Raw genomic sequence first — 24155 nt, 5'->3', positions numbered from 1 at the left:
AAAGAAACTTTTCTAACTTGTTTAGAGATCACAACTAATTTTAACTGGCACTAGTACTTTCAAGTAAGGCATTAGGTTTCTCAACTTTCTAGAAAACCTGTTTTATACAGAAAGCTAACAAATAGAAGCGATGGTATCTGGTCAATTAGGAAACAAAAAAAATAACTAATTTGTATTAATCTTTGCAGACAGCTTTCCTAACAAAAAAAAATTCATATATGACTCACTGGGGAAAGGATGTGGATAGACAAATTACCCCAGAGAAAGGGGGGTTAGTCTGGGAGAAGGGGGAGGGGGGAAAAAAAAAAGGAGGACCAGTAACCTCAGCCTGAAACACAATTTCTTGAAGATACTGTTTCAATGGCCCTCCAAACCAACCAGGCTAAAAGATATTGATAGACTGAATGGGGATACATGTTAGAGAAACTGTGGTGAAAAAGGAGATTTTATGCATATATGGTGTTCCGTTCACTCCTTGGAGAGTATTGGGAAAAAGAAACAGTCCAACCATAAAGGAATGGTTTATTTAAAAAAAAAAAAGGGGGGGGGGAGAGAAGAGGTTGTGGTTATGGAAAAATTAACATACAAACTATGTACCCAGCAAGAGAGAGAAGACAGATAGATACATAGATAAAAGGTTACCTTTTATTCAATACTCAAGAACCCAGCAAAGCTATCCAGTTTTTTTTTAAAAAACATTTGATAGACACACCTGACCTATTAAACATGTATATTGAGATTTCACTCAACTTCATAAAAATCAATAGAAATGGCATATTACAGGTGTTTTAATGATGCTCACTCTGTACTATAACACCCTATTAAACAGAAACATCTGATGACTATACTCCTGTATGTCTCATTAAACAAAAACTAACTGTTTTAATAATTGTTTTGTTTCTGATATTTACATGGCCAGGACTTGTCAACTTTTAAACTATTTAGGAAATCTTAACAATAATAACTTGGTTAGATGCTTGTGAATTTTTAAATAATGAGAACTTTTTTAGTTGTGGGAATGCAAAAAACATAATGCCTGTCATAACTACAGTTAACTTTTATTTTGTGTATTTTAGACATGATGTAATTAATAAGATCTTGTGGAACCATGGACACTAACAAGTCTAGGTTTGCACAGCTGGAATTTTTAATGAGACATAAGTCTATAAAAATTTACATTTACTCAAAGCATAGACAGAATATTGGGAAAGCCAGGTTAGAAATCTTCATTCTCGGGCTTATCATACAACACTGATAAGACATCCAAGAATAAAAGGTGCCATATAGACTGATCAGTTCCAAACTATTCATCTTGTAAAACTAATGTATCCAGGGTGTTCCAAACATCGCATTTCCTAAAGGATCAATTATACAAATAAGCAATATGCGGTAGCCAAAGCAGCAGCTGTTGGTTTTTTTTTGGCAACTCAAGAACAATTGTTTTAAACTAATATGCTTAATATTTCCAATTTTTAATGTTCCTGAAAATGAAGTTGATCCTACAATCCTAACTCCAGGCCATGTAGGTCACCATTTAACACAAACATCTACTATTTCCCTTGAAATAGAGGACACTGCTGCCAAATACCACAAGCTGCAGTGAAAGATAACATGGCCAAATACTCTGCAAGTCTTTCATTTCACATATCCTACAGTGAGAACAATGAACAGCCACCTATTGAATTCAATGCTGGATACCGAACAAGATTAACTAATTCACATGCCTTGCTCATATTCAGAAGTTTCTAGCAAATCAAGTTCTAAATTTCATCCACTTTTCTGCTTCAACTTCCAATCCGATTCCACTCACTAGTCATGTCCCTGTTCTCAATTACAAGTGACTTCACCCATTCCTCTTCCTCAACTTCTACCTACTTCTATACAGGTTTGTTTCCCAATAACCCTAAGCCTTGAAAAGAAATCTATGTTCTAAATAACTTCTCTGAACTGTAGTCTATGTTTATTCTGACTGAAGTTAGAATCTGTTTCTAATATAAAAAAATCATGTTCATGTAAATATTTCAGAGATTAACTGATTGACCAAAAAAGTTGTAAGAACTAGGAAGTAAAGGATGTGGTCCAAGAAGACACTAAAAAGATAGCACTGCATCAGTGTATTGTCAGAAGTATGAAGAGTCAGTCTTTGTGTCAGACTTGTCTAAGGAAAAAGCATTTGAGTATATTAGAAGACAAACCAAGCATGACCAAGAATACACTTTCTGGTCACAAAATGGATATGAGAACAGGAAAGTATGGTAGGTCATCCATTTAGCATTCAGATACTCTAGAATTAAGTAAGGTATCATCATCTAGCCCTGGTCTACACGACAGGATTAGGTCGAATTTAGATGCATTAGGTCGATTTTATAATAAATGCACTACACCAGCAACTCCGTTCCGTCGACCTAAAGGGCTCTTAAAATAGACTTCTGTACTCCTCCCTGGCGAGGGGAGTAGTGCTAAAATCAACCTTGCTGGGTTGAATTTGGGGTAGTGTGGACGCAAATCGACGTTATTGGCCTCCAGGAGCTATCCCAGAGTGCTCCAATGGGACTGCTCTGGACAGCACTTTCAACTCCAATGCACTAGCCAGGTACACAGGAAAAGCCCTGGGAACTTTTGAATTTCATTTCCTGTTTGGTCAGCGTGGCGAGCTCAGCAGCACAGGTGACCATGCAGTCCCCCCAGAATTGCAAACGAGCCGCAGCATGGAGCAACCGGGGGACACTGGATCTGATCGCTGTATGGGGAGAAGAATCCGTGCAGGTAGAACTCCGATCAAAAAGAAGAAATGCAAATATTTATGGCAAAATCGCACAGGGCATGATGGACAGAGGCTACAACAGGGACACACAGCAGAGTTGTGTGAAAATCAAGGCGCTCAGGCAAGGCTACCAAAAGGCAAAGGAGGCAAACTGTCACTCTGGGTCAGAGCCCCATACATGCTGCTTCTATGATCAGCTGCATGGCATTCCGGGGGGGAGGGGGGGGGGGTTACGGACCCTACCACTACCCCACCACTGCCTGTGGACACCTGCAAGGGGTGTGGGGCGGGGGGAGAAGGAGAGTCTCAAATCAACACGGAGGAGGATTTGGTGGATGAGGAAGATGAGCAGAATGTGCAGCAGGCAAGTGGTGAATCCATTCTCCCCGGCAGCCAGGACCTTTTCATCACCTTGGAGCCAATACCCTCCCAAGGCAGGATCCCCATCCCTGAAGGCAGAGAAGGCACCTCTGGTGAGTGCACATTTGTAATTACAGTACAGGGTTGAAAACCAATAGTATTTAATGTTTGATTTGCCCTGAAGACTTGGGATACATTCGCGGCCAGTACAGCTACTGGAAAAGTCTGTTAACGTGTCTGGGGATGGAGCGGGAATCCCCCAGAGACATCTCCATGAAGCTCTCCTGGAGATGCTCTGAAAGCCTTTGCAGAAGGTTTCTGGGAAGGGCTGCCTTATTTCTTCCTCCACAGTAGGACACTTTACAACGCCAAGCCAGTAGCAAGTAGTCTGGAATCACTACAGCACAAAGCATGGCAGCGAATGGTCCTGGGTTTTGGTCGCATTCAAGCAACATTCGGTCTTTATCTTTCTGTGTTAGCCTCAGGAGAGTGATATCATTCATGGTCACCTGGTTGAAATAGTGAAATTTTTGTAAGGGAACAATAAAAGGACACTGTTCATGCTGGGCTGTTTGCGCTTGGCTGAAAGGGATCATCCCATAGCCACCCAGCGGCAGGAGGGGCGAAGGGATCATCCCAAATAGCTACGTGGAGAGGTGGGGGGAGGTGTGTGCTGCACCTCCACCCGAAAACCGCAGTCTTTCCTTTTAAATGGCAAACCCAACCAGCATTGCTTGCTATGGGAAAGGAGGGTGCTCCAGTTTGAAAACATTCCCACATGTTATGAAGGCGTTAAAAGCCAAACCTGCGTACCCTTTGGCTTACCATGGCTGCCTGGAAACTGAATGCTGTTGCCCAGCCGTTTGTGATGTGTCAGCATACCGGCAGGCGCTCAATATAAAAGGCAAAATGCGACCTTGACCCTAAAGCACATGTGCTGTCTGCTGTGAATTGCTTGATTCACTGTGAAAGAGTCTCTTTTGTTCTCAGAAATGTATCATCTTATATTTTACTCTCCCTTTTTATCCCCCTGCAGGTGCAAATGTTTCTTTGCTCCCCCTATCATCTCCATCGCAGATTAGAAGGCAAAAAAAACACTTGCGATGACATGTTTTCCGAGCTCATGCAGTTCTCCTGCACTGATAGGGCACAGCTGAATGCATGGAGGCATTCAGTGGCAGAGTCCAGGAAAGCATTAAGTGAGCATGATGAGAAGAGGCAGGATGCAATGCTGAGGCTAATGGGAAAGCAAACGGATATGCTCAGGCGTCTGGTGGAGTTGCAGGAAAGTTAACAAGAGCACAGACCGCTCCTTCACCCACTGTACAACTGCCTGCCCTCCTCTCCAAATTCCATATCCTCCTCACCCAGACGCCTAAGAACACAGGGAGCCACTCCACTCCAGAGGATGGCCCAAGCAACAGAAGGCTGTCATTCAAACAGTGTTGATTTGTAGTGTGGCTACAAGTCAGCAGTGTGCCCTGATCCTCCCCTCCGAACCCAGGCTACCTTATCAGTTCTCTCTCTCTTTTTTTCTTAATTCATAAAGAAAAAATGCATGGTTTCAAAACAATAGTGACTTTATTTCCTTTGCCAGCTATGATCAAAGGGGGGAGGGTGGTTGGCTTACAGGAAATTAAAATCAACAAAGGGGGCGGGTTTGCATCAAGGAGAAAACACACAACTGTCACACTGTAGCCTGGCCAGTCATGAAACTGGTTTTCAAAGCCCCTCTGATGCGCAGCGTGCCTACCTGTACTCTTCTAATCGCCCTGGTGTCTGGCTGTTCAAAACTGGCAGCTAGATGATTTGCCTCAACCTCCCACCCCGCTATAAACGTCTCCCCCTAACTCTCACAGATATGGAGCAAGCAGTAATAACAATGGGAATATTGGTTGCGCTGAGGTCTAACCCAGTCAGCAAACAGCACCAGCGAGCTCTTAAACGTCCAAAGGCACATTCTACCAGCATTCTGCACTTGCTCAGCCTATAGTTGAACTCCTTACTACTGTCCAGGCGGCATGTGTATGGCTTCATGAGCCATGGGAGCAAGGGGTAGGCTGGGTCTCCAAGGAAAACTATTGGCATTTCAACATCCCCAACAGTAATTTTCTGGTCTGGGAAGTAAGTCCCTTCTTGCAGCTGCTCAAACAGCCAGGAGTTCCTAAAGATGAGGATGTCATGCACCTTTCCTCGCCATCCCACGTTGATGTTGGTGAAACGTCCCTTGTGATCCACCAGTGCTTGCAGCACCATTGAGAAGTACCCCTTGCGATTTATGTACTGGTTGGCAAGATGGTCCAGTGCCAAGATAGGGATATGCATTCCGTCTATCACCCCACCACAGTTAGGGAAACCCATTGCAGCAAAGCCATCCACTATGACCTACACATTTCCCAGAGTCACTACCCTGGATAGCAGAACGTCAGTGATTGCAATGGCTACTTGAATCACAGCAGTCCCCACAGTAAATTTGCCCACTCCAAATTGATTCCTGACCGACCGGTAGCTGTCGGGGGTTGCAAACTTCCACAGGGCTATTGCCACTTGCTTCTCAACTGTCAGGGCAGCTCTCATCTTGGCATTCCTGCGTTTCAGGGCAGGGGAAAGCAACTCACAGAGTTCCAGGAAAGTGGCCTTATGCATGCGAAAGTTTCGCAGCCACAGGGAATCATCCCATACCTGCAAAACTATGCAGTGCCACCAGTCTGTGCTTGTTTTCTGGGCCCAGAATCAGCGTTCCACTGTATCAACCAGCCCCACTGCCACCATGATGTCCCAATTGCCACATCCTGTGCTTTCAGGAATGTCTGTGTCCATGTCCTCCTCACAATTGTCCTTGTGCTGCTGTCTCTTAGCCAGGTTCTGCACATACTGCAGTATAATGCGGGAGGCGTTTACAATGCTTGCAACAGCAGCGGTGAGTTGAGTGGGCCCCATGCTTGCCATGCTATGGCATCTGCACGAGTAACCCAGGAAAAGAAGGGTGAAATGATTGTCTGCAGTTGCTTTCACAGAGGGAGAGAAGGAGGGGAGACTGACGACATGTACTCAAAACCACCCGCGGTAATGGTATTGGGAGCTTAACCCGGAATTCCAATGGGTAGCGGAGACTGCGGGAACTGTGGGATAGCTTCCCACAGTGCACCGCTCCGTGAGTCGATGCTAGCCACAGTTGTTAGGATGCACTCCGCCAACTTAATGCGCTTAGTGGGGACATACACAATCGACTGTATAAAACTGATTTCTAAATATCGACTTCTATAAAAACCAACCTAATTTTGCAGTGCAGACATACCCTTAGATTGAAAGAATGTTGCAACTAGTTTTCTCCATCCATTAGACATATGTTGAGCTCCAATATTATTCAACTGCTGTTTTACATTAACAATACTGGCTCTTTTCTGCAGAGGGAGATAGTTGTCTATCCACATGGATGAAAAGATTTTCCTTGCTAGGTGGTAAATGGTGTTTCTCCAATGGTCAAAGTCAGTCTCTAGAAAGATTTTCTCTTATGTCACACTTGAGTAGGTATAAGACACTATTGGAATAGCAGATTTTCGTAGCTCCAATGCACGTTATCACAAAGGCTCTGTTAAATTTCTCCACATGAAATGACATAATAAAATGCTATCAGGAAATGGTTAGAAACAGAAAATTAAGATACATGGCTGGAATGAAATTGGTCAGAGTCTCAGTGAAATTTAAAGAAAAATCATCTAGGAAGGGCAAGTACAGAGATATTGTTTCAGTACCTCTGCAGACATCACTACATTGGTTTATACTCTGTTCAGATTTCCAAGTTATTTGTATCCATAAGAGCTGGAAGCCAGAGATCTTGGAGTACAAATCTATGGCAAGGCGTGAATTTTATGGCTGTAGACTGTTGTAGAATACAAGGAGCCCTGGTTATAATTTATTTGAAGCACTTCTGACACCTCTTTCATTTCACTGGTCACTCATACCTTGTCAACTATTCGCCCAGAGAATTAAGGTGCTGTTATAAAGGAAAGTAATGAATAGGGGAATCTGTGTGACTCAAATCGTTAGTGGCACATGATGTACTGATGTTTACATAATTTCAAATCATACATTATCAAAAACTGTGAAGAATCAGACCTACAAATATTTCAGTAAAGTCAACAGTTGATATTTTTCTTCCTTGCTCCTACTTAAAAATACTTGGTTTCTGTAGGAGAGTACTCTAGTTATGGATTAATTACCTGAAGGGGCTCCAACCCAAGCCAGACCAAGGACACCATCATCAAAATCACGGTCAGTAAATACATAGGCCAAGCAATAGTCATCATGATTCTGCTCAGAGTTCAGTTCCAAAAACTTCTCCACACCAATATTAGGAAATCTGAAGGGATTGGAAGGGTCTCTCTCATCAACAGTTGTGTTGATCTAAAAGTAAATTCAAGTTTATACTGAATCAGACACTGCATTTTTGTCCAGCTAATACAAGCTTGCTAAGAAAAACTTCCTATTATCAACTGCGGTGTCAAATAATTACATGAATATCTAAAGATTTATAGACACTACATATCAATTCATACTATCTGGAAAATCCTGAGTCCTAAAGTGAACTTGTTTCATAAAACAACGTAACTGCATTTATGTGGCAAATTACAACCTCCTTCTTCCTTCAAATGCTTCCTGAAGACAAACTTCATCCACAAGAATTAAAAAAAGGGTGTATTTATAACCTTAATTCTACATTTCTGAAATTGGACTTTCATCTGGTTATCCAGTTGACTACTGTATCTACTTTAATGCAAGTTCCTGGAACAAAAAGATTGTATTACATCCTGTAAGGTACACTGATCGCACATGCTACTACCTCATAGCACACGAAGGTCAGAATGCTTAGATACAGCTAAGAACAAGAAAAATTTGTAAAAAAGTGTCCGATAGAGTAAAACTGCATGCTCAGATTAAATCTTCAACATAAAGCTAAGAGCAAGATTTATGGGCTATACGTAAATTCCATTCAGCTCATTGTACTGTGGAAGTCTCTCCAATATTTTTTTCTGAGCACAAACATGCACTAAGGCAGAAGCTGATTAGAGGTTTTTTTTTTTAAACTGAACACAACGAAACATGCAAGTATGCACAGAGCAATTTCATGTGTAACAGTCTAAAAGTTGGAGGCTTAAAAGCAATGTGCAAAAGGAAGTTTTTTTAAAAATTGCACTTTGGTCTTTTGCTTTTTTATAATGTATAAAGGCAGCCTTTTAATAGAAGTTTTTTTTCTGCTTTTATCTTTTTATTTTTAAGAGTCAGGCATATCAAGTAATCCAGTCTGGTCTGATCTTCCTATTTTTTCCCAGAGGAACTTTTCAGTGGTCTGGTGTATCGTGAGCTACCTCACACCTTAACCCAGGGATCGGCAACCTTTGGCATGCTGCCCGTCAGGGTAAGCCCCTGGCGGGCTGGGCCAGTTTGTTTACCTGTAGCATCCACAGGTTCGGCCGATCGCAGCTTTCACTGGCAGCAGTTCGCCGTCCCAGGCCAATGAGGGCTGCGGGAAGTGGCACAGGCCGAGGAATGTGCTGGCAGCCCTTTCCTCAGCCCCCATTGGACTGGAACAGCGAACTGCAGCCAGTGGAAGCGGTGATCGGCTGAACCTCCGGACGCTGCAGATAAACAAACTGGCCCAGCCTACTAGGGGCTTACCATGACAGGCCACATTCTGATTGCCGATCCCTGCCTTAACCCAAGAGGCTGGAGTGCTGACTCTTCCAAAAAAAGACCTTCTTTCTCCCAAGCTGTTTATATATTAGTTACATAGGTGTTACAAAGATTAAAAAAAATCTTTAATACTAGACTACAATCCTTTCCTCTCAATTGCTCCCCCTTTTAGTTGGTCTCTTGTAATGTCAGATATCCTTCCAAGGTAGATTAATTCATTTGAAGGCCAAAAGAGACCACCAAGATCACTTAATCTAACGTCTTGCATAAGAAGAGCCACAGAGTTTCACCTGAGCTGGAGGGAATTAATCCTCTCCTCCCTGTACATAAACAAACCCTGTTTAAAAGACTCAAATTTCTAATTTTTGAAGGCCACCACTTATCTCACACACTTAGAATTTCAGGCCTTCTTTGTATGTCAAAGCAACAAGAAGGGAACAAGCACAACAGTTTCCTTCTTTGCATGTCACCTTTAACAACTAATTGATGTTTCTGTATATTAATGTACTGACTACATTTTCCCCACCAATGAAAGGAGCATTTTAAGGATAAGCTGAACTTTAAAATTAGGAAGCAAATTTCTGCAGTGACCATTGGCCTAAAGCATCAAATATAGGAAGTTTTAAAAAATTAATATTTTAACAGCCCCCAAGTAAACTCCTATATTTCTCCTGAATTTCCTGTCCCATCACTGCTGATAACCAATATGTGAGAAGCTCTGTCCCTTAAATTAGTCCGCTATATCAAACACTTAACTGAAACATCACAAAGCCATAATGAAAGCCATGGCTATGTGAATATTAAGACTGCAAGAGCACTGAAGAAATTAGGTAGGAGGACAATTATAACAGACTGTTTTTAACATGAAAGTATCATATAGTCAGCAATGATAGTTAAATGGCAATAATTCTTTTAAACAAACACTCCTCACATTCAGATATGACTGCAGCAACAGAATTACTCACTCTTATTCGTTTCACCATGAAACTGATGTTACGGATTCCCGTGAAATCTGTTGACTGGTAAATTGTGTCAATTGCTTTAACATGACTGGATATCTATTAATCAGAAAGAGAAAAACTGAAGTGTTTACAGTCAAAAAATGTTTTCTACATACTATACTACACAAGAAAACTTCAATGCAAGCATCTTCACGTGAAAATTAACGTGCAGTATTAACTTTCACTGATATGTGATAAAGTACCCTTAATGAATAATCAGTATACATAGTTCAGACCATAAAAATCTTCGATATCCCCTATTGCTAAATTAACTTTGCTCACCCAATACAAATAACTGGAAATAATTATATTTGTTTGTGACAGCCATTCAATTCACCCTAACATCAAAGCACAGTGAAAAGTATCCTCAAAGGATTACATTATTTTAAAGAACAATACACTGGAAAAGTTTTTATTTTGTAAATTGTCATTGCACGTTATTCTATTTTTTACTAGAAAGCAAATATGAAAAACCACCATTTGCCTTCTTAAGAATATGGGATAAAGTTTTCAAAAGCACTTAAGTGACTTAAGGATTAAAATGACAAAGGGACTTAGGTGCCTAATTGCCACTTTAAGTGGACTTATGTCCAATATTTAGGGACCAATGAGATCCTCAAAACCTCCACTCAGCTGGCGCCTAACATTGCGGTCACCTAAATTTCCATGCAAGTTCCTGCCAGTGGGCCTGCACAAAACTGCTTCAGTCTTGATGTCCGCCCTAGCTTGCACCTAAACACCTGTGGGATTCTCAAACTAAGCATTCATCTGCCTATCTCACCTGGGGTGCCCAATCCATTAGGTGTGCTTAGAGCACACCTAATCTGTGAAAAAAGAGACAGCTGGGGATGACCAGATCAGGAATTTGGGGGAATGGGAAGGGTGGACGTGTGTCCAATAGTCAGGGCACTCACTTAGGATGGGAGAGACCCATTTTCAAATCTCCACTGTGCCTGCTTTGGAGCAAGCGCTTGAATGCAGCTTACCCACATTCCAGGTGAGCGTCCTAACTCAATTTCTCCTGTTGAAACTGCTCCACTTTATATAAATAGATATTCCCTGGACCAAAGATTGACTGTAAAGCTCAGTACACAACTCCACAAGAGAATTCACAGGTATGAATGCTGAACTGAAATAGGCATTTAACTCCAGGTTGGAGGGAAGCGCCTAACTACCTTTGTGTGGCAGGGCCTAAACCCCACCCCTTTCCCTCAGTATTTCCTAGTGGCTAGCTTAAGCTGCTCCCCGTTCAGCTTGTTGCCTTTTTCTGAATCCCATTCTTATGCACTTAACTCTCACCATGCATTGCCTAAATTGGGGCTGTCCACTGGACAGCTGTAAACCTAAAAGTTTAAAAGTGTTGCAAAGCTTAAGTCCCTTTGGGGATGTAGACCTCAGGAGCCCAAGCCCCATTTTCAAAGAAGAGATATAGGCTCTTAAGTCCCATTGACTTTCCATTAGGTGCCTAAGTATCTAACTCGCTCTTGAAAATGGGACTAGGGCACTTCTGAAAATGTTACCCATTATGAATTGTAGCTGTACAGTCCAATGAACTATTAATCTACATTAAATTAGATGCAAAAATGGGCTGTGAAGCTACGGAACACTTCAAGAAGAAGTAACACGTGTTACCTAGACTTTTTTTACAAACAGAAGAGGAACCAAGAAAGTAAATTTCCTGGCTAGGAATTCATTGAAATAAGTGAAGATTGTCTACTTTTAGTTTCTTCCTACTTCTTCACTGACCATCTACTGAACTTGTCTCTATAGGAGTTGGTCTTACTGGAAACGTCTATACCGCAGCTGGGAACACGGATCACAGCACAGGTAGACACTAAAATAGCAGTGTGGACGTTGTGGAACAGGCAGAGGGGCTCAAGCTAGTCACCAAGTGCAAGTCCTCCTGACTCCTTGGGTTTGCGCTTGGGTGGTTAGCCTAAGCCACAACCTGTGCCGCTATGGCAACAGTGCTTCAGCATGTTAGCTCAAGCAGAGCTAGTATGATTGGTCTACCCAGCCTAGAAGGCATACTCCCAGCTGCATTGCTGACATACCCACTGTCATTAACTGAAAGTGCTCAGAGCTTACATTGTGTAGCTTTTCTCTTGAAATGCTAACATAGCATTTTTTCAGACTTTCATACAAGTCTGACATTTCCAAAAGGAACTCTTTTCCCTGATTTTCACAGGTGCTAAACACCCACAACTCCCATTAAAGAGAGGTCCAACTGCCTATCACCTCTGAACATTGGGCACGTGGTACCCTTGTGGTGGGTCAATGAGAAAGCTGCCTTAATAATGCCAGGATAGCAGTAGCAGACGAAAAAGTTTAAACAGACCTAAACATGAAAAGCACCATGATAAAAATGCATTTGTCTAGACTATTCCCTCTTAAAGAGAAAAAGAACAGACTCTTGGAATAGTGACTAAAGGCTTACAAATACCTGTGCAATCACAGCTTCCCTTGTTCCATAATGCTTATAGAACAGATGATCAGTCTGAATGTAGAGCTGACAAGTATTTTTTTCAGCTTGAGCTGCACGTTTTTTTCTTAAAAGCTCTGGACCATTGATGTTATATTCTTTGTAGGGTTTCTATACATACATAAGAAAGCAATGAAGCATTAATTTTGTACATATTCTTTTAAATTAAATCATATTTAAAAACACTAATGCTTTTTACATGAGTGCAGTATTCTTAAGAGAAGAACACACATGAAGACCTCTATTATCCTATTTATTATAGGAAAGTTTCCTAAATCCTGAACTAGGCTAGTCTTCAAGTAGGTCATCCACTTCATAAGCACACTTTAGTCATAACTCCTCTGAGTTTAGCCCTGCAATTTAGAATATAGCCAACAAGAACAGAGAAGTTTTGGTACCATCATATCACAGGAATTCTGTGCCTCTAAAACCTACGAAACCATAATAGAAAACTATGTAGCTCTTTGCAATGGTGAAGAAACAAACACAAATCCAATTTGTAGATATAAAAATCAATTCTAGAAATGTTTCCTCACCACAACAAAAAGGTTGTTACTTCAGATCATTACTACTCTAACAGTCATTAACCTGAACAAGCTGAAACACTCCAGTGCTTGAATGTGGAATGAAGTATTGCCAAACAGCCAGAATAATGCATCCACTATTTCTGCCATTCAGAGCACTGATAGCTAACACATTTGCCTTAGCGGCATTCACTGCTTTATAGCTAGGGCCCTACCAAATTCACCGCCGTGAAAAATGTGTCACGGACGGTGAAATCTGGTCTCCCTTGCCGTTAAATCTAGTCTTTTGCGTGCTTTTACCGTATACTTTACAAATTTCATAGGGGTGACCAGTGTTTCTCAAATTGGGGGTCCTGACCAAAAGGGAGTGAGGGGTGGGCTTGCAAGGTTATTTTACGGGTGTTGCGGTATTGCCACCTTACTTCTGCACTGCCTTTGGAGCTGTGTGGCCTGCAAGCGGCAGCTGTTGGCCGATGGCCCAGCTCCAAAGGCAGTGCCCTGCCAGCAGCTCAGAAGTAAGGGTGGGCAATACCATACCGTACAATACGCTGGTGCCCAGCTCTGTCCCATACCATACCATCCTTACTTCTCCATTGCTGCTGAAGGCAGCTCTGCCTTCAGAGCTGGGCTCCTAGCAAGCAGTCGCTGCTCTCCAGCTCCAAAGGCAGCGCTGCCTTCAGCAGCAACAAAGTAGTAAGGATAGCAGTAGTGCAATCCCCCCTACAATAACATTGCGACCTCCCCTGACAACTCCTTTTTGCATCAGGACTCCTATAATTACAACACAGTGAAATTTCAGATTTAAAATAGCTGAAATCATGGAAGTTAGATTTTTAAAATTCTACCACATGAATTTGACCAAAATGGGCCATGAATTTGGTAGGGCCCTATTTATGTCTCATCATCCTCTAGTAGGTCACGTCTACACATGGCAGTTTTGGGGGAAAAGTCCTGTTGCTCCCAACACTGGATCCATCTGCACTGGCTCAGTTGCACCAGTGTTAGCAATTTCTTGAGCCACAGTGTAAATAGGGTTTTGGCTACCAGTGCTTTTGTCAGCAGAGTATCATCTAACCGCTGAAAGAAAATCTATTGGACAGCTCTGAAAATAGTCATGACAGTCGAAACCATCCACACTAGGGATCAGGACATTCCTAACACTGGAAAGATCATTTTTAGCTAGAGACAAGGACTTGGAGCAAATCCATAATGTAAGAGATTATTCGGTAGGATCTTAGATGGATACTGCCAGCTTTGAAAGACTCAATTTAGCAAGTTGACTTATTAATCAAGATAATTAAAATAAAGTTGCAAGTACTGTAGCATAAGGGACTGTGGGTGCCATTTTCAACAGCATCTTAGTGACTTAACACGATTCTCACTGATTTTCAGTAAGACTTTGGCTCCTAAAACACTAAAGCACTTTGCAAATCCCACCTGAGCAGGTCTGTTGAAAGTAAAATTAATTTAAACCATTAGCATCTGAACCAGGTTTTACCCTTCAAGGTCAGAAAATGGATGCAATTTGCTTTGTGGCCCTCCCCCTTTCCAGAATATGTAGGGAATGAAGAAAAGAAAATATTTCATGTGTAATTAGCTGTATTTGCAGGATTTCCTCACTGAAAGTTCCAAAAATATATTAACATATAGGGTGGATATAAAGGAAAATTTTAGTGCTTATTACAATGAGACACAAACCATTGTCTAAACTAAGGCATAGTCCAATGGAAGAAAGAAAGATTACAATAATGGTTTTTAACATTATATGAACATGCAGTTTTATGGAGATTATGGTATTCAGCGATCAGTTTGCTCTGTGCTGTTTTTACTGAGGGTGGAGTGAAGGTTACTTTTAAAGAAGGCAATGTTGTGTTTAAGGAGTACAACCTTATCTAATTTTTAGCCTTTTTTTAAGCTAACAGGTTCTTGAAAAGTAACATTCAGATATGTATCTGCAACCTTAATAGTTTCATAACCATTTCATTAGTCTTTCAGAACTAATATGGAACTTGGCAGAGCAAAGGACTCGGAATGATTTTCTTCCTGAGGTCTACAGGAGTGGAAGTCCTCATCTGTGCATCTCCTAATATCCACTAAAGAGTATTTTGCCTCTGCTGAAGATATTAAGGTTGCTAGGAGGGGATCCCCTCCTCTGTGCACATTTCAAAATATGTGAGGCAGTGAGGGGAGAAATTAGGAGACTAAGAAGATTACAAAGGACAGCACAGAGGGGCAATTCTTCCCTCCTTCCTGTGGATCTCCCAAGGTTCTCATAAGGAACACCTAAACTCCTGTGCATCCGAGGAGAACCAAAAAAGTAGGGCTCCACATTGGGTAAATTTTAAGTGCCTTTCCATTCAAACTTTCATTGCCTGCTGCAGTCATTCTGAGGCTCATTCCACCCATGTTCCTTAATTTGCCTCTGGAAGGTGTTCAAATTCCATAGTGATGGATATAGTACAAAGAATCTACATGTAACAAAATGAGCTACTTGCAGACATAAGAAACTCTTGGGTCCCCTGTGCCTGTAACCAATAGATTGCTCTTCACGAACCAACCACTCTTCCCTCTCCCCAGAAACCTTAGGAAGCTGGTTAGTCTTCAGTGGGTTAAAGCTGAATTGCTAGTCACCAGACAAAAACAAACAAATAGGCTTTTCAGCGTGACTAACTTTTCAGTTCCACGGCTGACATGACTGGTTGCAGATTTTAGGTGGTGTAGAAGCAAAGTCTGACTGGTAATAGGAACTCATTTGCAACCCTAATTATGGAGTGGCTACTGCCACTCTATAATACTGTAAGAATAACTAACTTTGAGTTAACATCTACCCAGACCTCCGTTCTGTATACAAAACATATTCTCAACTGAAACCCAAGTACCTGTGCACATATGCACCTTCACTGACATGAACATAACATACCAACCAGCATATATACTACACCTGTGTTCAGGAACGTAGACTTTTGGACATGCATTTAAATAGCTTTCAAAATATAAACAATTTAAAGACAGGAAAATGATTTTTCAGATACTTTTGTTAAGCTGGAGAAGTCCTCTGAAATTGTATGGGCAACTTGAAGTGGGGGGCAGGTGAGGTGGGCTAGGAAAAGAGTGTATGGGCACATACAGAGGAGCAATACCAATATTTAATTTTCATTTTATCAATAGGATCCATTATACCATGTGCTATACCTGTGTTGTTGGTTCCTCTACACCAGTCATTTGGTACTTCTGCATTCTTTCAAACACGGAATGATCTGCACAACCGCCTTGTGGTCCATATTTATGAGGATACTCTAAAATGTTGGGAAAATTAGGTTATTTTGATTTTTCAACTTGTGAATATTTGTTTAAATTTTACTTATGTATAAAATGTGAAAGTATCAGATTAATTTTCAGTTAGTGTCCAATATTGCTCACTTGATACTTCAAGGAAAAATCTCTAATCTTCAGAGATTGCAACTTGAGTATGCAACAGAATATCTGAATTTTTTCAAGCTTAACTTAATTTTTCTTAGTTTCTTTCACACAAAAATGAATTGTGAAACTTAAAATACTAAAAAATACTAAAACATGGATAGTTTTAGAATGAAAAGTAAGCTTTAAAAAAAAGTGAACTGAAGCATTTATTTGACCAGACTGTTTAGGATTTTGATTCTACTGCAAGAGCTGATGACATCATTGGCCATTAAAGAAGTATTCCTTACATTAATTTGGTTCTAATAATGTCATGAATTCTTGCTGAAGAAAGGAAGACCTTGAAATTAGGTCCTGGTAGGCAAGAGGAAATTATCTTATTACTTGTTTTACAATATTGGTCATTTTTAATTCTACCCAAGGCATTCTGTTAATGTAAAGTAACAAGTGCCAGATTTTAAAATCCTTCATTCACTTGTGAACTTTCTTACTATACTGGAGCAACTTTATTCTCTCATCAACCCACAAATTTAAGTCTCACTAACATGAATATGACAACAACAAAACAATCACTAGTGACTACTCAATGTAAGCTTAAAGTTAAACATATTCAAATATATATATTTGCTCTTATGGGAAGTGTATATTTTATATAAACTAGGCCATACGTAGAACCATTTCCTTACGTAATGATCGGAATTTTACAGGTGGGTCTCTCTTTTTACAAAGGAAAAGCTACGGCGCAGAAATTTAGTGAGTTGTTCACAGTCGCACAGTAAGTCTGTGGCAGCACTGGGAAAAGAATTCACATCTTAATTCCCTGTCCCATTTTCCAGCAACTGGACCAAGTTGCCTGAAGATTGTGCTATAGTGTCCCAAGTTGAATAGTCTGTAGAATATTTACAAGTTGAATGGGTTGTATTTTATAACCTTTGCTGCCATCTACAAACAAAATTAAAAGAACCTTACAAGTCATATGGTACTTTAATATTTCAAAAGACTTTCAGAGCTGTTGGGGAACAATTAAACATCTTGGCCCTAGACTGAGTAAGTACTTCAAATTGTAACAGTAGGATTTTCAATGATTTATGAGCATTGCTACTAAACCGAACAAAAAATCTCCAAAAACCCATGTTTGGAAAATATAAGAATGCGCTGCTATTAGGGCATGTTCTTCCCTATAAATTTTTAACTCAAATAAGAAAAATAAAGGTTAACAAATAATTTAAGATGCTTTTTATGATGAAGAACAGAATGTATGAAAACTCAAGTGAACAAGGGCTCAAATTGGAGAACACCAGTCCAGAGACTGAGATGACCATCATGAAATGGAGAGCTTCCCGGTACAACAGAAGTCGGTAACTTGGATCCCTATCTGCTCCATTTTACTGTGTTATATATGATCAAAAACTTTAAATGACAATGATTTTGTCTGAAATTTACAAAGGAAAAAACTTGTTAAGTCCATTGGGTGGACTTGTGCCTCAGTTTCCCACCTTACAGAGGCATTCTGGTTTTACTGGATGTATCAGTAAATACAGCTTATTGGTCAGTGTTTTGGCAGAGTGTAACCATAAGTTATGTCTACAGTAGGAGTGCTTTACTGGTCGGTATAAGTAGACCTGTATACTATACCAGCAAAGTGGTCCTAGTGTGGAGGCAGTTTACACCAGCAAAGCTATGCTTTTACTGTTACAGCTTATTTTACACCCCCACCCTGAGCAAAACAGATATTGGCAAAACTGTACTATTACAACTGCATCTAGACTGGAACTTTTGCCAAAAGAGCTAACTAAGTCAGTGCGAGATCACACACTTGGGGGACACAACCAATAGAGCTACTCTGTTGAAAGTCTAATGTAGACATGGCCATACCGTGCTTTAAAAAATGAAAATAACTTTGTGGGGAAGCAGAGAGAAGAGCAAGATTTAGAATTACTATAATCTGATAGTTAACGGAAACTAAGCTACAACCGTTATAAACTTCAAAGTCTATTTCTAACTGCACCATACCCCTAGAGTACAGAATCCAGATCAATGCCACCAAAACTAGTTAGTTTTCTGCAGCATAAATCACTGATACTACAAAGCAAAGAATAAAGCATTTACCCTTGCACAATGTTGACTAAACAAAAGTAGTTTGTTTCAAGAATTTGAAATGCAAGATGATAGTGTTCTCCTGTTCTAATAGAAATGTGCTTCCTGAGATGAGAATAGGGACATGGTACAGTATAACTGTAGGTGGCACCCACTACATGTGCAGTGGCCACTTCATAGCTACAAATAGTGGTATTTACTATTTAGGGAAAATGTTGGCTTTTAAAATAGGAAGAATAGAGAAGAGAAATGGGAACCTTATGGGAAAAGGAGATGCAAGAATGGGAATATCCTGTGCATAAAAAGGAAGTGAAGAGTGACAGACTTGCCTCTAGGACAATGAATGCTATTGTCTGGACAATTAGCATGAACCAATGACATTTTCTTTAAATAGCAGCTAACTCCACAGTAGGCAAGAATGCAGTGTCTAAGCTTACCGCTACAGATTTCCTTTTAGAAATTCAAGTCACTGTCATTTATTGTATATTTAACTTTAATTTCTTAAGTGAAAAATTTACTAAAATTGAAATAATGGTGTTCCATATTGATTTTCTCCAACTTCCAATTCAAATTTGCTCAGTTTACAAGTAAAAAGGACTTTCTAAATGACAATGCAGAGAACCCGAGAACTGCATTCAAAGTTGTGATTTTTGTCCCTCACAAACTCAACACTAAATTTCTAAATGTATCAGCTTGCTAACCATTTTGCTGATTAGGTGAAAGGCAGAATAAAAGTATGATTTTCAGTGAAGAATTGGATGTGATTAAAACAGAAAGGGGCATGCATATCTGTTGAGTAAGGGGAAGTTTACATAATCACTTTTGCCAAAAACAACTTCATTTTAAAACTATTTTGAAATTTGCATTTTCAAAGAAAAATACATTTCTATCCACTTACATTAAAATTCTATTCCAATGTCAAATGAATTCAATGTACATTTCCCTGAAATGGTTTAATTTCCTATCTAGGGAAATGAACATAAGATGGGAGCCTTCTCTTTCAAATCCCAATTCCTGATGTCAAAGGATCAAGTCGGGATGAATGTTAGAGTCAAATGGAAGTATATCATACAGTGAACTCTAGTTTTAAAGATATAGTATTCAGTACAAATTGTGGTTTTAAATTAAAACTCAAACTGATATATGTATGTAAAAATAACCTTTTCATTATATTTAATAATTAGCATAGATCTTCTTATAGCTTACGTGTTCCTGAGTTAGATATTTGCAGGAAGATTACTGCACTATTGAACGGCTGAGTGAGCTTTGCTTTGTGTAGTCTGCAAGTTTCAAGAAATACTGCTTTTCAAAGATAGGTTGAGAAACAGCACTTGTTTATGGATAAGCAAAAGTCCATTAGTTTAATACACTGTTAATATTGTAGGATCTATTGTCCACATGTCTTTGGAAAATATGGCTGCATTACAAGAAATGTTTGGAACACTCATATCTTCTTTTCAATGAAATATCACAACTCAGAACAGCAATACTTCGTTCTATGGGAAAACCTTTGAACTAGACAAGTGCACAATAGTTATACTTCTACCCAGCATGGGCAATAGTCTGTCTGATGTTTTACTGTTTAATACTGCCAGTTGTGAAGGAGGGGAATTGAATTTACAGAGAAACTTTAAATAAGCTGTGTCTTAAATCCAATTATGTTCATAATCAGCTTTAGTCACATGATGTAATGAAGGTCACACGTTAGTTTTTGTTGCAAATCTAATATTGGCAAAGGTTATCATAAGGTATGTTTCTTTTAAAGGCCCTTAAACACAAATCAATCATCTTTTGGAGGATTTCATTTTCTGGTGGTGGGATAGTGAAGGAATGGGTGGGGGAGTGGGGCGAGAATAAGAACAAAGCAAGCAGTCCTGGTGCTGGATCATTCTCAAGCAACAACAAAAACAAAAAGGAAGATCAATAATTCAAGTTGAAATGCACCATATATTCCTCCCCATACCCTTTTCTACCCCAGAAACAATGTTACACACATTTCCACAATCACAGAAGAAAAAGGTAGTAGGCAGTCATAGAAAAGACTGAACAGAAAAACCCTAGTATTTCATTTTCTATTTTAGGATTTGAGGTGAGTACTTAACTTTTCTTGTATGGTTTAACACTAGAAGACACTGAAATTTACAAAGCCACATAATATTACTTTTGCTGTAGACCCAAACCAATTAAGAAGATTCTACAATACACATATGATTTTTCTGTTAATCCATTGTCTAGGACTTTAAAGAATATGGTTAACAAGCTTTCCTTACCTGAGAGAAATAGTGTAGTAGCACACAGACTTTATATAACAACTATTTCTTAAATGTGTTTTATAGAGAGATTTTAAAACAATTTTTCTCTGTCAAAATGAAAACTTTCAAAAATAAGCTATTTGATTTATGGCCCAGTTACTAAATATAAAGATTACTGTAAATGGTCGTGTTTGCAAGAAGACTGACAACACAAGTCATAAATTCTCCAACTTATTTTTTAATTTTACTGATAATGAATGTTCAGTGACTGGCTGTTGCCAGGATCTTTTCAGCTATTTTTTTTTTTTTTTTTTTTTTTTTTTTTTTTTACAGGATTTTGGCAGCTTTCCCTAAACTAGTGACAATGTCATCACAAGACCTTTTTTACCCCAATTAGGCATGTCAGCTTCCTCATAAGTGCTCTTATGTTCTGTATTTTTTAATATTTTTAGAGAGGATGGCTGCGACCTAAGCTGTGGCATGCAATAAACCAAATTTTTTTTTAAATTGCTGACTTAACCAGGATTTTTTCCAAAATTAATGCTAGTTTAGGATGATTTTATTGAACCAAGTTGCCTGGCTCCAAGATAAACCTCACACTTGAATTTCTGGGGAGCTAAAGAGTGACGGCCAATAGAAAGTGATGACCAACAGTACATGTGTACCAGCAGATTTCACATACACAACCACCACACAATCTTCAGGGTGGCAATAGAAACCCCTTCCTTAAAAAATAAATAAATAAATAAATGCCACTCACTGGCCACCACAAATCTAAATTAGGACTCTTGTTCTTACAGTCCAACAGGACCTTCAATATGGCCTGTTCAGCAGCACCGATAACGAAAATAGTGTTTGGTGGGATCTGTCAACAATGAGCTGCCTTTTCAGGAAACAAGATCACAGTTTAAGAAGCTAAGAATGCACTCAGGGATTTCCTAAAGTCTGTTTCCTGCAGTTTAGGCAGATATTTCCCACTTCCAAAAGAATGATACCAACATCTTGTATCTCAAATGGACTTATAAGTTTGTGGTTTGTTTTTTCTTATAACCGTAGCATTCTTTTCAGAGATATGTAGAGACCCCTTAAATGAATATTTTCCTAGGGTTTCTCATATCTGAATATGGGGTTTTGAAGTCCCATTTTCCAAAAAGTTTTAGGGGACAAGAGGCCCTTTGTGCAGTAGCAACCTTAAAGAGGTTTTAAGTGATATCAAAACACAACAGACACACCCAAGCCATATTATCAGTGTATCGAGACACTAACTAGCTGATGGTGCCTACCATCTCTACCAAGGGAGCTGGCTTGAGATTCTGGTACAAGTGATACCACATTTGCAGTCAGGAATTTTTCAAGTCGTTTTACTACAGCAAATGCTACTCAAAATGAAGATCCTTCCCATGATGGCAACTTTTTAGAGAAAATTTACTGAGATGAGACTAGAACTTTTTTAGGACCTTTTTCTGCTGGCTTTTAATTGTTCAATTGGAATATTGACACCAAACAAGTTTGGATTAATTATTATCCTTTTGACAGATAGCTGTACATTCCAAAACCAATAAATTATTAGAAGTTATGGCTATGCTAGTATTCAGAGTAATATAGTTCCAAACAGAACTCATATCCACTTAAAAAAAATATATCAGTAGCACTACATTTCTGCTGTCCAAGGAGCAGCAGGGCAGCAAGGACTGCCCATTCATTTCAGTGTGGGCATGACTCTGAACTTGGGGGATGAGGAGGTGGTGTCAGAATAGCCTGTGATGGTGAGTGCTAAAGTAATGATGCTTCCTTGAATCACAATGGATTAGGCAGCGCTTCTCTGATGCTATTAAACTCCTGTAGGAAGAATAGCTCCCATCTGGTTCTCCAGTTGTCCTGAAATAGCCCTTGATCCTAGCTCCAGCTTTCGCAGAGCTGACCAGCAGAGGAGCATATGTCTTCAAAAGGCCAAGTTCGGACACCCCTTCCGCACCACAACTTTCCAGTAAACCCAAGAAGGGCATCTGGACCTCTCTACTAAGCCTGCACTGGATGTAAAATAGGATGATCTTCTGGCCAAAGAGTTGCAAGGTAATACATTGAACAACCGTAAAACTATTTTTCCTATTCTCCTACAAGTGTTAGATATTTGAAACAGAGGCCACATTGGGGAACTTTTTACACATAATCCCTTTAAAATCCCTACTCTCCTTACTTAATATTTAGTGACAGCCATAACACTTTAACACTTCATAGCTATTCTGCCTCCCAGTTACATGTAATGACATTAGTAACCAGGGATGTTTTAAGTAAGAAATCATTTTTTACTCTGTCAGAATACCAAGTATAATATCAGTCTGGAGAGCAAGAAACCAGGTCACTCTTGATTTTTTTTTCTTTTTTTTCTATTTGTTAGTAAACAGTGCTATCAACTAAGCAATGTATGGTTAAATAATTAAAAGTACACTGGATTTAGACACATGGTTCCTCACTAGAAGTGATTTAAGAAAAACTAACAATTTTAAAACTTCTATTTATACGTTAAACCTGTATTAAAGGAGTAGTTTTTTTCTGAACTATCAATCACTCACACTCGGTTCCCATAACACCTTCAAAAATATTTTTATCTACAAGATGGTGACCAAAAGTAGGGGGCACAGAAATGCAAGTTGTAATTAAAAAAACACAATTTGTAAATGATGGATAATGCTACGTTACCAAAATAAGGACTCATCAAAACAGGTACATGATTTTTTTTTTTTAAACAATTAAAAGTTAATACGCAACTTTTCCAAGGCCTTGAAGAGGTCACCAAAATTTCCACTTCCTTTATGACTTACTGTAAACGATTTGTGAGCAGGATTTCCCTTCCACAACTAACCTGAGTAAACATGCAATTTATTTTGTATTTAATAATGTGACTCGTGAACATATTATACAGTTCACATATTTAAATAAAGAATTCCTTTGAAAGCCTTAGTGTGTGGAAGAAACTGGTTTCTAAAACTAATCCATCAATGAATGTAACTAATTTGCATCATATTGCCACTGAGTTATAAAACAGTTTGACTGGGAGTGGCTCAGGAATCTGAAATCATTCATTTTGTGTTCAAAGTCATGAATAGAAGGCTGCCTTCCACTGGTCACCATATCCACTGTAACAGACAAAAGCCTTCTTATAAAGATGACAATATAATCCCCATTTACAAAAAACCCTTTTGTCTATTGAATAAGATTTCATTGAGATGCTAATCATATGTTGCATTATGGTGCCTGAAAAGGCTCAAAAAGTATATTGTTTCAAAAGGCTCAAACACGGCTGACCAAAAATATTCCATCTTAAAGCAAAAAGATTCCTTCCCCTCCCCCACAACCTGGTGAATTAGCACTGAGAGGTGTTTTTTTTTTTTTGTTGCCCCTCCAGTGCAAGCTGCTATCTATGTCAATCTGCATCTATTTCATGAGAGTTAGAAGTAGTTATAGATTATACAGCAAGAGGAACTAAGATTTGTGTGCTCTGGTTTTCATTTTAAAAAGTTGTACAGAGCCTATTTCATTAAACTACAATTACAAACAAGATTA

General features: G+C 39.4%; 1 protein-coding gene across 1 annotated transcript in view; it reads right to left on the bottom strand.

Moving 5' to 3' along the window:
* The window catches only part of ADAM10 (ADAM metallopeptidase domain 10), a 126848-nt gene that overhangs the window by 31431 nt on the left and 71262 nt on the right, over window positions 1-24155 (bottom strand). Inside the window, exons 5-8 of the mRNA XM_084640429.1 lie at window positions 16018-16121; window positions 12263-12412; window positions 9784-9876; window positions 7348-7531 (exon numbers count right to left, since the gene is read on the bottom strand). Of these exons, the coding sequence (XP_084496555.1) occupies window positions 7348-7531; window positions 9784-9876; window positions 12263-12412; window positions 16018-16121 (531 nt within the window). The remainder of the gene's footprint in view (window positions 1-7347; window positions 7532-9783; window positions 9877-12262; window positions 12413-16017; window positions 16122-24155) is intronic.

This window comes from Lepidochelys olivacea (assembly GCF_965140295.1).
Source record: "Lepidochelys olivacea isolate rLepOli2 genome assembly, chromosome: 10".
NCBI classification, from domain to species: Eukaryota; Metazoa; Chordata; order Testudines; family Cheloniidae; genus Lepidochelys; species Lepidochelys olivacea.
This window is presented reverse-complemented; position numbering and strand designations above follow the sequence as displayed.